Consider the following 16,724-nt stretch of genomic DNA (forward strand, 5'->3'; position numbering starts at 1 on the left):
CTTACTGCCTGAGCCATGTCACCCCACAATCCACACCATTTGCCCACATAATACAGAAATCTCTCTCAAACCATATCATATAAAAGCAGAGTCCATTTTAAGGCCAAAGCTTGTGTGCGCAGGTTTACACCAATAACTAAAACATTCGATTTAACTTCAAATTAAATAATCATGTTTTTGTGCTGGTATGGGAAAAAAACGCACAAACTCGAATCCCTGGGCAAATCCATGTAGACATTTCCATCTATTCCCATGTGGGGATGAAATGTCTGGAGTTCAATTCATTACCAGACTCTGACATTATGTGCATCATCACTCTAAAATTTCTCTACATTTTTCTACCTTATATAGTATCTTACTGAAAAATAAAAGACATAAAAATGAAAGGAAACTTATAACGTTGAACTTCTATGTGCTACTTTTCCTACTTCTGCAAGTAATATAGATTATAATTCCCACTCAAGCTTGATTATAGTTGTTCTGCGCTGCTCTTTCGACATCAGTCCTGTTGCCACAACTCTTGGGCTGAGTCCGCACCGCGTACATCACTCTGTTCTCCATATCCAGATCCTGGAGTGGCGCGCAGAGGGAGCTTGACTACAGCTGTCCTGCCTTGCTCTCTCCTCAACAGCCCATAGATATCTTCTGAAGCAAAATTCTAAGATGCTATTCTAACGTCTAAAAGCTTATTCCTTATATATTCTTAACTTGTATAAAAGTGTACCTTTTTTGATAAGAAATGTCCCCAGTATACCAAATGGAAAGACATTTATCTCTTCTGCAACTTTTTTAATGAACATATTCATCACTTTTATTTGTCTCACTGTCATTTCCCCATACCTTAAAGGGAGTTTCCCCAATACTTTATCTCATATACCCCTCCGGTTGGGAGTTTCCACCATCTCAGTATACGAGTAGAAAAACACTAGCTCTTTTGTAATTTTTTAATGAACCTATTCATCACTGGTATCTGTCTCAATTTCATAGTCTCTCCTTGACTTTCTCCACACTTTGACTTCATACAAGCCAGCAGTAAGTGCCTTCCACCATCTCAACACACTCTTCAGGTGCTCTTTTTTGTGGCGCCTTAAGGGATCTACAAAGGGCATCCAGCTAATAGCCGAGTGTAATTCATCATTACATTACAGTACAGTACATTACGTGGTATTTAGCAGACGCTCTTATCCAGAGCGACGTACAACACATACCTCGCACTCGCATCACTTAACTCCTCTACTGTTAGTCCTTTCAATCTATCCAATAAATTATTCGTGCTATAATCAGGAAGCCCCTTAAAGCCTCTTAATCTTCTTTCGGTGTTGACATCCCTTCCGTTTTCCTTATCTCTCCTACATTTTTCCAGCTCCTCATACTCTTTGATTTCCCAATCATCTACATTGTTTTCCTCATCTTTTTGCTTTAGCCAGGCATTGTGCTCCTCCCCTCTAGGGTTGGGGTATTCCCCGACTGCTCGCTCAGCATGTTGAATCTCCCCCAAGGTCATTCTGGAACTCATTCTATGCATGGCTTCAGTCAGACCTTTAACCTTGCTCCTTAGTACTCTAAATCTAAGACCCCCGACTTCAGACTCCTCTGCAGACAATTAGGGCTGCTCATTATCTCTGAACCACATATTTTTCTTCTTACGGGCGTTCTTGCTACCACCTCAATGGCGTTTGCGAGGGGTTAACAATGCATTCCTTCCTAACCCATCCCTGTCAATCTCTCATCAGGCGGGCCTAGGGCCGGGTCCCCGACCGTTGTTTTCTCTAGTAGTCAGTATGTCGGCCGTAAGAGCAAAGCGCTCCAAGGTATGGGCTCACTTCATCAAACTCAATGAATCCTCGGCTCAATGCAATATATGCAAGAAATACATGCATCATGAAACACTTGCAGTCTACCCATAGCATAAAGCTGAAGGAGTGAGGCGTGTTTGACTGCCTAAACAACGCGTCTAAAAACCTGACACTAACAACAGGTTTTTTTATTTATTTAATCTATTCTGAGAAGCATTTGTAATTTTAAGTTAAGCTTCTGTTCTGTTGAAGCATTATCACATTGACAGTTACCTTTAAGGCTGTATGGAGCTGCCTGCTTGTTTTTTTTGACATACCTCGCACTGCACATGTTGACTTGCTAAGGGCTTAAAAGGCAGGTGCTGTAAGTTGTTGAATGATGTTGCTGGTGTTTCCCCCCTTGTGGTAATAAAAAACGGTTGAATCTTTTACCATCTTGTAACGTCTTTATTTCATACACTAAATTACACGCCGTGTAATTTGTATGCATAAAATACAGGTACAAAAATGGCATGTGCATGCAGTGTTTAATTTCAGCTTATATTAAAAGGGCAACAGTAAAATAACATAAGGACAGGAACAGACCATTCAGCCCTGCAATGCTCACCTTTTCTTACCACTAGCGCGTAAGTACTGCTTAGTTTACATGAAGCCTATATAGTATCTAGCACCGTATCAAGCCTGGTCTTAAAAAAACCCCAGTGTTCCTGTGCATGTCCTGGCAAGCTATTCCACACGGTGACCACTCTCTCTGTGGGGGAAAAAAACATCCTAGTTTCTGCAGAATTTATCCTCCAGTTCTGCTTCCCGAACTGACCCTGAAGAATCGCCTATAGTTCACTTTGAGGCTTTTAAAATTCATTCAAGGGATTAATAATGAAACCCCTCCTGAGTTTCCTTTTACAAGGCTCAGTGGCTTCAGTCTATCCTCAGAATCTTTATCTTTTTTACTTCTCTGAACCTTTTCCAGCACCCCTATATCTTTTTTATAGTGTGGTCCCCAGAACTGCACGCAGGACTCAGTGTGGTGCAACAAGCATATCGTATCAGTAGCATGTCTAGAGTATTGTGCTGCATGGGATATTGCTGTATTATGTGTACAAATCTGTGCTCCGTTGATGGCTTGTGTGGTCAGCTTAGTGGACCGTCTTCTTCCTCCTTAAGCACGTCTTGGTTTTTGCTACATTCATGTCATGGCTGGAAAAGAAGAAGATAACATTAATTGTTGATTCATACATTGTTAATGAGACCAAAAAGTAGACATTACATTTTATCTAATTCAGGGGTTCCCAAACATTTTTCTGATGTGACTCCAAATGAATGTTCACAAACTCCCCCCCCAACACCCCTCCCACACACACAACCCCAACACCCCTCCCACACACACGACCCCAACACCCCACACACACACACAGGGGTGACATGGCTCAGGCAGTAAGAGCAGTCGGAGGGTTGCCGGTTCGATCCCCCGTCCGGGCTGTGTCGAAGTGTCCCTGAGCAAGACACCTAACCCCCAAATGCTCCTGAGGAGCTGGTCAGCACCTTGCATGGCAGCCAATCGCCGTCGGTGTGTGAGTGTGTGTATGAATGGCTAAATGAGAAGCATCAATTGTACAGTGCTTTGGATAAAGGCGCTATATAAATGCCAACCATTTACCATTTACACATCTTGTGCCTGACAGCCTTTAGCCACGACTATACTGGAAATCTACCACAACCTCTCCTGTCTCGTTGCTCTATTATAGCTGGGTTGTTGTAATAATGTTACAGATGTAGTGGCCTACATTCACATATTTTAAAGAGACAAAAATGACATTTTATCTATCTTTTATCTCATCCTGAAATCGAGTGATCTAGGGTTTCTAAGAGTTTTGCACAGTGCTGTGTCTCATTACATTTGTAGAATTTCTCGTGTGTGTGTGTGTGTGTGTGTATATTATATATTATTATATTATTGGCATTTGGCAGACGCTCTTATCCAGAGTGATGTACAGTTGATTAGACTAAGCAGGAGACAATCCTCCCCTGGAGCAATACAGGGTTAAGGGCCTTGCTCAAGGGCCCAACGGCTGTGCGGATTTTATTGTGGCTACACCGGGATTAGAACCACTGACCTTGCGGGTCCCAGTCATTTACCTTAACCACTATGCTACAGGCCGCGTGTGTGTGTGTGCGTGTGCGTGTGCGTGTGCGTGTGCGTGTGCGTGTGCGTGTGCGTGTGCGTGCTCGAGTTCCTCTCACCTCTTCCAGCAGTGCTGCAGCTTTTGGCCCTGCTCCGAGTCTGGATCCAGGCACACCTCTCTGTTCCCTTCCACAGTGAGTCTGAAGATGGGAGTAGTTGTACCATCAGGGGCGAACAGACTGTACTAAAGTGGCATTTCACCCAAAAGTTAAATGAAAGTACAGTATGTTTTCACCGAACCAGAGTATTATCTATCCATCCAGAGTTTCGCTGTGATGCAACACTTTTTCTAGATTTGATTACTTTTTTAGATGCTCCAGAACACTCATGTACTACAACAGAAACCTCTGCTTGATCAGACACAGTTGGCGAGTTCAGGCAGTAGAATAAGTGGTTATTGATTTAAAATGTGCATTTTTGAGCTCTCGTGATGTTTGTGAGTAGGTGTGGTGTTATATTTGGAAAGAGACCTTGCTGTTGAGTTGGAATGTACATTTGTGGTGCTTTGATGACCAGAAAAGAAGTGGTCTAGACAGGTCTGTTATATCACAATGAACTGCATTTAAAAAGTAGTCAAATCTTAAAAATGAAAAAAAAAAAGTCATCTCAGCAAAGATATCTGGGTAAGTGGGAACATCTTTTTATTTCATTGTTGGCTGAACTGCCCCTTCTGAGTCCATATAATCAGAGACAGACACCCCTTCACCTTTGACCCCCTAATTAAAGGCAGGAATGTGATTATGACAAAATAATCACTGTTTGGAAAGAGCCTTTACCCATGATCAAATTACTGAAATATTTGGTGTTTGAATATGGGTGTCTGTCAGAATAGACATTTCAACAGGAAATAAAAATGCTGAACACGGTTTGGTACAAATTGAATATTGCTGAACACTGGGTTTGTTACATATTGAATATTGCTGAACACTGGGTTTGGTACAGACTGAACAATTCTGAACACTGGATTTGGTACATATTGAATATTGCTGAACACTGGGTTTGGTACAAATTGAATATTGCTGAACACTGTCTTTTAACACAATTTTAAAAGCTAAGAACATAAAGTTTAAGAAGGGGAATACAATACAATATTTAACTATATACCAAGAAAATATAAACTGTGAATAAGCAATAGAATATAGATCGGAATAAAATTCCACTGAACGTTTAGGCCAATGCAACGACATAGTAGTTGATTGTACCTTTGTGGCACGCAGGTACATGCCTGTTCAAGTTGTTTCCTGACCTTATTGGAGCTCAGGTTGCTGGGAAATTACTTCCACTGTCCATTGCCTGTTTTAACTTCTCAATGTGCACATTTCTGACTCATTTTTGCCTGGATTATTGTTAGTATGAATTCAATCCGAGTTGGACAGATACATTGTCGGGTTTCGCCCTTTCGTAGGATATGTTGACGATGCTGAAAAAATGAAAATTACCGGTGTGTTCCATTAGGTCACTTACATGATCTCTGTCCGGCTGCAATACCAGCTTGGCTCGTGCACCGCGATCTTAGTGATGCGTCTCACCGGTTTCACCCATTTGGCCGTTTGCACGCACTCGCATTTTGGCCGCCACCCGGACATTTTTGTTTTTCGAGACTGTTGCTGAGGAATAACTCCATCCGGCTCGACTCCTGTAGTGTCTGTAAACGCAAATCAATAAATCAACAAATAAATAAACTGCGGTTGACAAACTTGCTTTGAAACCGGGTGATGAGAGCTCGTGCCGCAGCCGTCTCCGGCGTCTTACCTCCTCCTGTCCACGCGACCCCGAGGAGGAGCAGCGAGCTGAACACCGCGCAGATTCTGCTGCTGGGCATGATGGAGTGTAGACCGCACGCTGTGCCCGAACAATGTCAGTCTGGTTTCTCTTTCTCGTATATATACTAACACAGACGTTTCCTGAATGCCCACATTCAGCGGAATCGTCGTTTTCTCAGAAAAGCGCTGTTCTAACTGTTTTCTGTTCCGATTGTAACCGCCCCTTTATGCTTGTTAAGACGCGAAAATATTAACATATCGCCAACTCAATAACAGTAGCGAATAGTTTACCTGTGTGTCATCAGGGCTGTGCTCTGTAATAATTTTGAAATGGATCAAGACTGAGACGAGAGGCTGAGTATGTTTGTATGATCAGTGGCGTAAAGGGTGACTTTTAGAAGATGAGGTGTTTCTTTATTAAACCCTTTCACAGCAGTGTTAAAAACAGCAAAAGGACATGAAGCATGTAACGGCCAACACACTGTAGAATCTTGGCTTTAGATTATTCATTTTTATGCATAAAATAAAAAAATGTAAGTAATCTCAGCAAAGATATCTGGGTAAGTGGAAACATACTTTAATTTCATTGTTGGGTGAACTGCCCCTTTTAAATCCATATAATCAGAGACAAACGCCCCTTCACTTTTGACCCCAAAATTAAATGCAGGAGTGTGATTATGACTAAATAATCACAGTATGGAAAGAGCCTTTAGCCATGTTCAAGTTGTTTCCTGACCTTATTGGTGCTCAATTTGCTGAGAAATGACTTCCACTGTCCATGCCTGTCTTAACTAGGAGGTGGGATTATTTTTCAATGTGCACATTTCTGACTAATATTTGCCTGGATTATTGTTCGTATAAATTCAATCAGAGTTGGACAGATACATTGTCGGGTTTGGTCCTTTCATAGGGCATGTTGACGATGCTGAAACAATGAATATTACCGGTGTGTTCCATTAGGTCACTTACATGATCTCTGTCCGGCTGCAATACCAGCTTGGCTCCTGAACCGCGATCTTAGTGATGCGTCTCACCGGTTTCACCCATTCGGCCGTTTGCACGCACTCGCATCTTGGCCGCCACCCGGGCATGCCGGCTTCACCATAATCAATGACTCCATCCGGCTCGACTCCTATAATATCTGTAAACGTTAATAAAACATAAATAAATAAACGGCGGTGGAAACGGCGGTTGAAACTGGGTGATGAGGGCTCGTGCCGCAGCCGTCTCCGGCGTCTTACCTCCGCCTGTCCACGCGACCCCGAGGAGGAGCAGCGAGCTGAACACTGCGCAGATTCTGCTGCTGAGCATGATGGAGTGTTGACTGCACGCTGTGCCCGAACAATGTCAGTCTGGATTCCCTTGCTCCTATAGATACTAACACGGACGTTTCCTGAATGACCATATTTGAACACCGCGCTTTCTGTTCAGATTGTATCAGCCACCGCAGGCTTGTTAAGACGCGCACATGTCCACATATTTTGGATGTTGCCTACCTGCAGCAGGTGGACAATGTTTGGTTTTTTTAATAGTTTTTTTAAAATGGTTTATAATGTCTAAAGAAAATCAATTCAACCTTAGAAGCAAATTGATTCCTAACTGTCCCATCAGGGCTGTGCTCTGTAATAATTGTGAAATGGATCAAGACAAATACAAGAGAGGCTGGATATGTTTGTATGATCATTACAGTAAAGGGTGACGTTTTAAGAGATGAGGTGTTTGTTGATTAAACCCTTTCACAGCAGTGTTCAATTGAACAGCAGAAGCACATGAAGCATGTAACAGCTGACACACCCAGAATCTTTGCTTTAGATTTTTTAATTTGTATGCATAAAATACAGGTACAAAAATGGCATGTGCATGCAGTGATTAATTTCAGCTTATATTAAAAGGGCAACAGTAAAATAACATAATGACAAGAACAGACCATTCAGCCCTGCAATGCTCACCTTTTCTTACCACTAGCACGTAAGTACTGCTTAGTTTACATAAAGGCTATATAGTTTCTTGCACCGTATCAAGCCTGGTCTTAAAAAAACCCCCAGTGTTCCTGTGCATGTCCTGGCAAGCTATTCCACACAGTGACCACTCTCTCTGTGGGGGAAAAACATCCAAGTATCTGCAGAATTTATCCTCCAGTTCTGCTTCCCGAACTGACCCTGAAGAATCGCCTATAGTTCACTTTGAGGCTTTTAAAATTCATTCAAGGGATTAATAATCAAATCCCTCCTAAGTTTCCTTTTACTAAGCTCAGTATCTTTAGTCTATCCTCATAACCTTTATCTTTTATACATGGAATCAATCTGGTTGCCCTTCTCTGAACCTTTTCCAGCACCCCTATATCTTTCTTATAGTGTGGGCCCCAGAACTGCACGCAGGACTCAGTGTGGTGCAGCAAGGATATCGTATCAGTAGCATGTCTAGAGTATTGTGCTGTATTATGTGTACAATTCTGTGCTCCGTTGATGGCTTGTGTGGTCAGCTTAGTGGATCATCTTCTTACTCCTTAAGCACGTCTTGGATTTTGCTACGTTCATGTCATGGCTGGAAAACGAGATGATGACAACATTATGGTTGTTGATTTATACATTGTTAATGAGAACAAAAAGTAGACATTACAGTTGATCTAATTCAGGGGTTCCCAAAGATTTTTCTGATGTGACTCCAAATGAATGTTCACAAATTTACACAACCCCAACACCCCACCCACACACACACACGACCCCAACACCCCACCCACACACACACATGACCCCAACACCCCACCCCACCCACACACACACACACGACCCCAACAGCCCACACACATGACCCCAACACCCCACCCCACCCACACACACACACGACCCCAACAGCCCACACACATGACCCCAACACCCCACCCACACACACGACCCCAACACCCCACACACATGACCCCAACACCCCACCCACACACACACAACCCCAACACCCCACCCACACACACGACCCCAACACCCCACCCACACACACACGACCCCAACACCCCATCCACACACACACGACCCCAACACCCCACCCACACACACACACGACCCCAACACCCCACCCACACACACACACGACCCCAACACCCCACCCACACACACATGACCCCAACACCCCACCCACACACACACGACCCCAACACCCCCCACACACACACTACGCCAACAGCCCCCCACACACACACTACCCCAACACCTCCCACACACACACTACCCCAACACCTCCCACACACACACTACCCCAACACCCCCCACACACACTACCCCAACACCCCCCACACACACTACCCCAACACCCCCCCCACACACCCACTACCCCAACACCCCCCCCACACACACACGACCCCAACACCCCACCCACACACACATGACCCCAACACCCCACCCACACACACACGACCCCAACACCCCCCACACACACTACCCCAACAGCCCCCCACACACACACTACCCCAACACCCCCCACACACACACTACCCCAACACCCCCCACACACACTACCCCAACACCCCCCACACACACTACCCCAACACCCCCCCCACACACCCACTACCCCAACACCCCCCCCCACACACCCACTACCCCAACACCCCCCCCCACACACCCACTACCCCAACACCCCCCCCCACACACCCACTACCCCAACACCCCCCACACACACACTACCCCAACACCCCCCCACACACACACTACCCCAACACCCCACCCACACACACACGACCCCAACACCCCACCCACACACACACGACCCCAACACCCCACCCACACACACACACACACACACACAGCTTGTGCCTGACACCCTTTAGCCACGATTATACTGGAAATCTACCACAACCTCTCCTGCCTCGTTGCTCTATTATAGCTGGGTTGTTGTAATAATGTTACTCATGTAGTGGCCTACATTCACATATTTTAAAGAGACAAAAATGACATTTTATCTATATTTTATCTCCATTTTACCTCATCCTGAAATCGAGTGATCTAGGGTTTCTAAGAGTTTTGCACAGTGCTGTGGCTCATTACATTTGTAGAATTTCTTGTGCGTGTGCGTGTGCGTGTGCGTGTGCGTGTGCTAGAGTTCCTCTCACCTCTTCCAGCAGTGCTGCAGCTTTTGGCCCTGCTCTGAGTCTGGATCCAGGCACACCTCTCTGTTCCTTTCCACAGTGAGTCTGAAGATGGGAGCAGTTGTACCATCAGGGGCGAACAGACTACTAAAGTGGCATTTCACCCAAAATGAAAGTACAGTATGTTTTCACCGAACCAGAGTATTATCTATCCATCCAGAGTTTCGCTGTGATGCAACACTTTTTCTAGATTTGATTACTTTTTTAGATGCTCCAGAACACTGATGTACTACAACAGAAACCTCTGCATGATCAGACACAGTTGGCGAGTTCAGGCAGTAGAATAAATGGTTATTGATTTAAAATGTGCATTTCTGAGCTCTCGTGATGTTTCAGTAAGTGTGGTGTTATATTTGGAAAGAGACCTTGCTTTTGAGTTTGAATGTACATTTTTTGCACATTGATCACCAGAAAAGGAGTGGTCGAGACAGGTCCGTTATATTACGATGAACTGCATTTAAAAAAAGTAGTCAAATCTAAAAAAACAAGTTTGTCATTCCAGCAAAGCCATCTGGGTAAGTGGGAACACACCATCATTTAATTGTTGGGTGAACTGCCCCTTTTAAATCCATATAATCAGAGACAAACGCCCCTTCACTTTTGACCCCAAAATTAAATGCAGGAGTGTGATTATGACTAAATAATCACAGTTTGGAAAGAGCCTTTAGCCATGATCAAATAACTGAAATGCTTGGTGTTTGAATATGGTGGTCTGTCAGAATAGACATTTCGACAGGAAGAAAAAAAAGCCTACGCTGAACACTTGAACACTGTGTTTGGTACATACAGAATATTGTTGAACACCGTTTTTTAACACAATTTTAAAAGCTAAGAACGTAAGACAGTCTAAGGAGGGGAATACAATACAATATGTAACGATATATATATATATATTTAAAAACATTGAAATGAAAATATAAACTGTGAATAAGCAATAAAACATACATCGGAATAAAATTCCACTGAACATTTAGGCCAATGCAACGACAGAGTAGTATCTTGATTGTACCTTTGTGGCACGCAGGTACATGCCTGTTCAAGTTGTTTCCTGATCTTATTGGTGCTCAGTTTGCTGGGAAATGACTTCCACTGTCCATTGCCTGTCTTAACTAGGAGGTGGGATCATTTCTCAATGTGCACATTTCTGACAAATATTTGCCTGGATTATTGTTCGTATAAATTCAATCAGAGTTGGACAGATACCTTGTCGGGTTTGGTCCTTTCATAGGGTTTGTTGACGATGCTGGAAAAAAATGAATATTACCGGTGTGTTCCATTAGGTCACTTACATGATCTCTGTCCGGCTGCAATACGAGCTTGGCTCCTGCACCGCGATCTTAGTGATGCGTCTCACCGGTTTCACCCATTCGGCCGTTTGTTCGCACGCGCATCTTGGCCGCGGCCCGCCCATTCCTAAGCGAACATAACCAATGACTCCGTCCGGCTCGTCTCCTACGATATCTGTAAACGTTAAAAAACATAAATAAATAAACGGCGGTGGACACAAACTTGCGTTGAAACCGGGTGATGAGGGCTCGTGCCGCAGCCGTCTCCGGCGTCTTACCTCCGCCTGTCCACGCGACCCCGAGGAGGAGCAGCGAGCTGAACACCGCGCAGATTCTGCTGCTGAGCATGATGGAGTGTTGACTGCACGCTGTGCCCGAACAATGTCAGTCTGGTTTCTCTTTCTCGTATATATACTAACACAGACGTTTCCTGAATGCCCACATTCAGCGGAATCGTCGTTTTCTCAGAAAAGCGCTGTTCTAACTGTTTTCTGTTCCGATTGTAACCGCCCCTTTAGGCTTGTTAAGACGCGCAAACATTAACATATCGCCAACTCAATAATAGTAGCGAATAGTTTACCTGTGTGTCATCAGGGCTGTGCTCTGTAATAATTTTGAAATGGATCAAGACTGAGACGAGAGGCTGAGTATGTTTGTATGATCAGTGGCGTAAAGGGTGACTTTTAGAAGATGAGGTGTTTCTTTATTAAACCCTTTCACAGCAGTGTTAAAAACAGCAAAAGGACATGAAGCATGTAACGGCCAACACACTGTAGAATCTTGGCTTTAGATTATTCATTTTTATGCATAAAATAAAAAAATGTAAGTAATCTCAGCAAAGATATCTGGGTAAGTGGAAACATACTTTAATTTCATTGTTGGGTGAACTGCCCCTTTTAAATCCATATAATCAGAGACAAACGCCCCTTCACTTTTGACCCCAAAATTAAATGCAGGAGTGTGATTATGACTAAATAATCACAGTATGGAAAGAGCCTTTAGCCATGTTCAAGTTGTTTCCTGACCTTATTGGTGCTCAATTTGCTGAGAAATGACTTCCACTGTCCATGCCTGTCTTAACTAGGAGGTGGGATTATTTTTCAATGTGCACATTTCTGACTAATATTTGCCTGGATTATTGTTCGTATAAATTCAATCAGAGTTGGACAGATACATTGTCGGGTTTGGTCCTTTCATAGGGCATGTTGACGATGCTGAAACAATGAATATTACCGGTGTGTTCCATTAGGTCACTTACATGATCTCTGTCCGGCTGCAATACCAGCTTGGCTCCTGAACCGCGATCTTAGTGATGCGTCTCACCGGTTTCACCCATTCGGCCGTTTGCACGCACTCGCATCTTGGCCGCCACCCGGGCATGCCGGCTTCACCATAATCAATGACTCCATCCGGCTCGACTCCTATAATATCTGTAAACGTTAATAAAACATAAATAAATAAACGGCGGTGGAAACGGCGGTTGAAACTGGGTGATGAGGGCTCGTGCCGCAGCCGTCTCCGGCGTCTTACCTCCGCCTGTCCACGCGACCCCGAGGAGGAGCAGCGAGCTGAACACTGCGCAGATTCTGCTGCTGAGCATGATGGAGTGTTGACTGCACGCTGTGCCCGAACAATGTCAGTCTGGATTCCCTTGCTCCTATAGATACTAACACGGACGTTTCCTGAATGACCATATTTGAACACCGCGCTTTCTGTTCAGATTGTATCAGCCACCGCAGGCTTGTTAAGACGCGCACATGTCCACATATTTTGGATGTTGCCTACCTGCAGCAGGTGGACAATGTTTGGTTTTTTTAATAGTTTTTTTAAAATGGTTTATAATGTCTAAAGAAAATCAATTCAACCTTAGAAGCAAATTGATTCCTAACTGTCCCATCAGGGCTGTGCTCTGTAATAATTGTGAAATGGATCAAGACAAATACAAGAGAGGCTGGATATGTTTGTATGATCATTGCAGTAAAGGGTGACGTTTTAAGAGATGAGGTGTTTGTTGATTAAACCCTTTCACAGCTGTGTTCAATTGAACAGCAGAAGCACATGAAGCATGTAACAGCTGACACACCCAGAATCTTTGCTTTAGATTTTTTAATTTGTATGCATAAAATACAGGTACAAAAATGGCATGTGCATGCAGTGATTAATTTCAGCTTATATTAAAAGGGCAACAGTAAAATAACATAATGACAAGAACAGACCATTCAGCCCTGCAATGCTCACCTTTTCTTACCACTAGCACGTAAGTACTGCTTAGTTTACATAAAGGCTATATAGTTTCTTGCACCGTATCAAGCCTGGTCTTAAAAAAACCCCCAGTGTTCCTGTGCATGTCCTGGCAAGCTATTCCACACAGTGACCACTCTCTCTGTGGGGGAAAAACATCCAAGTATCTGCAGAATTTATCCTCCAGTTCTGCTTCCCGAACTGACCCTGAAGAATCGCCTATAGTTCACTTTGAGGCTTTTAAAATTCATTCAAGGGATTAATAATCAAATCCCTCCTAAGTTTCCTTTTACTAAGCTCAGTATCTTTAGTCTATCCTCATAACCTTTATCTTTTATACATGGAATCAATCTGGTTGCCCTTCTCTGAACCTTTTCCAGCACCCCTATATCTTTCTTATAGTGTGGGCCCCAGAACTGCACGCAGGACTCAGTGTGGTGCAGCAAGGATATCGTATCAGTAGCATGTCTAGAGTATTGTGCTGTATTATGTGTACAATTCTGTGCTCCGTTGATGGCTTGTGTGGTCAGCTTAGTGGATCATCTTCTTACTCCTTAAGCACGTCTTGGATTTTGCTACGTTCATGTCATGGCTGGAAAACGAGATGATGACAACATTATGGTTGTTGATTTATACATTGTTAATGAGAACAAAAAGTAGACATTACAGTTGATCTAATTCAGGGGTTCCCAAAGATTTTTCTGATGTGACTCCAAATGAATGTTCACAAATTTACACAACCCCAACACCCCACCCACACATACATGACCCGAACACCCTACCCCACCCACACACACACACACACACACATACACACACACACGACCCCAACACCCCACCCACACACACACACGACCCCAACACCCCACCCACACACACACATGACCCCAACACCCCACCCCACCCACACACACACACACGACCCCAACAGCCCACACACATGACCCCAACACCCCACCCCACCCACACACACACACGACCCCAACAGCCCACACACATGACCCCAACACCCCACCCACACACACGACCCCAACACCCCACACACATGACCCCAACACCCCACCCACACACACACAACCCCAACACCCCACCCACACACACGACCCCAACACCCCACCCACACACACACGACCCCAACACCCCATCCACACACACACGACCCCAACACCCCATCCACACACACACGACCCCAACACCCCACCCACACACACACACGACCCCAACACCCCACCCACACACACACACGACCCCAACACCCCACCCACACACACATGACCCCAACACCCCACCCACACACACACGACCCCAACACCCCCCACACACACACTACGCCAACAGCCCCCCACACACACACTACCCCAACACCTCCCACACACACACTACCCCAACACCTCCCACACACACACTACCCCAACACCCCCCACACACACTACCCCAACACCCCCCACACACACTACCCCAACACCCCCCCCACACACCCACTACCCCAACACCCCCCCCACACACACACGACCCCAACACCCCACCCACACACACATGACCCCAACACCCCACCCACACACACACGACCCCAACACCCCCCACACACACTACCCCAACAGCCCCCCACACACACACTACCCCAACACCCCCCACACACACACTACCCCAACACCCCCCACACACACTACCCCAACACCCCCCACACACACTACCCCAACACCCCCCCCCACACACCCACTACCCCAACACCCCCCCCACACACCCACTACCCCAACACCCCCCCCCACACACCCACTACCCCAACACCCCCCCCCACACACCCACTACCCCAACACCCCCCCCACACACACACTACCCCAACACCCCCCCACACACACACTACCCCAACACCCCACCCACACACACACGACCCCAACACCCCACCCACACACACACGACCCCAACACCCCACCCACACACACACACACACACACACAGCTTGTGCCTGACACCCTTTAGCCACGATTATACTGGAAATCTACCACAACCTCTCCTGCCTCGTTGCTCTATTATAGCTGGGTTGTTGTAATAATGTTACTCATGTAGTGGCCTACATTCACATATTTTAAAGAGACAAAAATGACATTTTATCTATATTTTATCTCCATTTTACCTCATCCTGAAATCGAGTGATCTAGGGTTTCTAAGAGTTTTGCACAGTGCTGTGGCTCATTACATTTGTAGAATTTCTCGTGCGTGTGCGTGTGCGTGTGCGTGTGCGTGTGCTAGAGTTCCTCTCACCTCTTCCAGCAGTGCTGCAGCTTTTGGCCCTGCTCTGAGTCTGGATCCAGGCACACCTCTCTGTTCCTTTCCACAGTGAGTCTGAAGATGGGAGCAGTTGTACCATCAGGGGCGAACAGACTACTAAAGTGGCATTTCACCCAAAATGAAAGTACAGTATGTTTTCACCGAACCAGAGTATTATCTATCCATCCAGAGTTTCGCTGTGATGCAACACTTTTTCTAGATTTGATTACTTTTTTAGATGCTCCAGAACACTGATGTACTACAACAGAAACCTCTGCATGATCAGACACAGTTGGCGAGTTCAGGCAGTAGAATAAATGGTTATTGATTTAAAATGTGCATTTCTGAGCTCTCGTGATGTTTCAGTAAGTGTGGTGTTATATTTGGAAAGAGACCTTGCTTTTGAGTTTGAATGTACATTTTTTGCACATTGATCACCAGAAAAGGAGTGGTCGAGACAGGTCCGTTATATCACGATGAACTGCATTTAAAAAAAGTAGTCAAATCTAAAAAAACAAGTTTGTCATTCCAGCAAAGCCATCTGGGTAAGTGGGAACACACCATCATTTAATTGTTGGGTGAACTGCCCCTTTTAAATCCATATAATCAGAGACAAACGCCCCTTCACTTTTGACCCCAAAATTAAATGCAGGAGTGTGATTATGACTAAATAATCACAGTTTGGAAAGAGCCTTTAGCCATGATCAAATAACTGAAATGCTTGGTGTTTGAATATGGTGGTCTGTCAGAATAGACATTTCGACAGGAAGAAAAAAAAGCCTACGCTGAACACTTGAACACTGTGTTTGGTACATACAGAATATTGTTGAACACCGTTTTTTAACACAATTTTAAAAGCTAAGAACGTAAGACAGTCTAAGGAGGGGAATACAATACAATATGTAACGATATATATATATATATTTAAAAACATTGAAATGAAAATATAAACTGTGAATAAGCAATAAAACATACATCGGAATAAAATTCCACTGAACATTTAGGCCAATGCAACGACAGAGTAGTATCTTGATTGTACCTTTGTGGCACGCA

At 44.7% G+C, this 16,724-nt stretch overlaps 4 protein-coding genes across 7 annotated transcripts in view; 1 reads left to right on the top strand and 3 right to left on the bottom strand.

The window, feature by feature from the left end:
- The window catches only part of rassf4a (Ras association domain family member 4a), an 84,399-nt gene that overhangs the window by 16,124 nt on the left and 51,551 nt on the right, over positions 1 to 16,724 (top strand). The gene's annotated exons all lie outside the window — the stretch shown is intronic.
- Positions 1 to 16,724, bottom strand: part of LOC133117927 (growth-regulated alpha protein-like) — a 30,475-nt gene that overhangs the window by 7,122 nt on the left and 6,629 nt on the right. The window lies entirely within an intron of this gene.
- On the bottom strand, positions 2,223 to 7,207 carry LOC133117928 (C-X-C motif chemokine 5-like). Of its 4 annotated transcripts, XR_009706341.1 has the most exons (5): positions 6,983 to 7,197; positions 6,711 to 6,882; positions 5,443 to 5,623; positions 4,038 to 4,118; positions 2,223 to 2,993 (listed from the first exon to the last, which is right to left on the bottom strand). XR_009706341.1 is itself a non-coding variant. In XM_061227451.1 (4 exons), the coding sequence occupies exons 1-4, from the start codon at positions 7,050 to 7,052 to the stop codon at positions 2,933 to 2,935; spliced, it is 384 nt and encodes a 127-aa protein (XP_061083435.1). In that variant the 5' UTR covers positions 7,053 to 7,206; the 3' UTR covers positions 2,223 to 2,932. The 4 variants fall into 4 exon arrangements, 2 of the variants coding, with proteins under 2 accessions (XP_061083435.1, XP_061083434.1); XR_009706340.1 differs by having other exon boundaries at positions 5,443 to 6,882; positions 6,983 to 7,207; XM_061227451.1 differs by lacking the exon at positions 5,443 to 5,623 and having other exon boundaries at positions 6,983 to 7,206.
- LOC133117929 (growth-regulated alpha protein-like) lies at positions 7,544 to 12,842 on the bottom strand. The gene is made up of 5 exons (XM_061227452.1): positions 12,693 to 12,842; positions 11,441 to 12,592; positions 11,166 to 11,337; positions 9,841 to 9,921; positions 7,544 to 8,285 (listed from the first exon to the last, which is right to left on the bottom strand). The coding sequence occupies exons 2-5, from the start codon at positions 11,508 to 11,510 to the stop codon at positions 8,225 to 8,227; spliced, it is 384 nt and encodes a 127-aa protein (XP_061083436.1). The 5' UTR covers positions 11,511 to 12,592; positions 12,693 to 12,842; the 3' UTR covers positions 7,544 to 8,224.

This window comes from Conger conger, chromosome 18 (genome assembly GCF_963514075.1).
Source record: "Conger conger chromosome 18, fConCon1.1, whole genome shotgun sequence".
NCBI classification, from domain to species: Eukaryota; Metazoa; Chordata; class Actinopteri; order Anguilliformes; family Congridae; genus Conger; species Conger conger.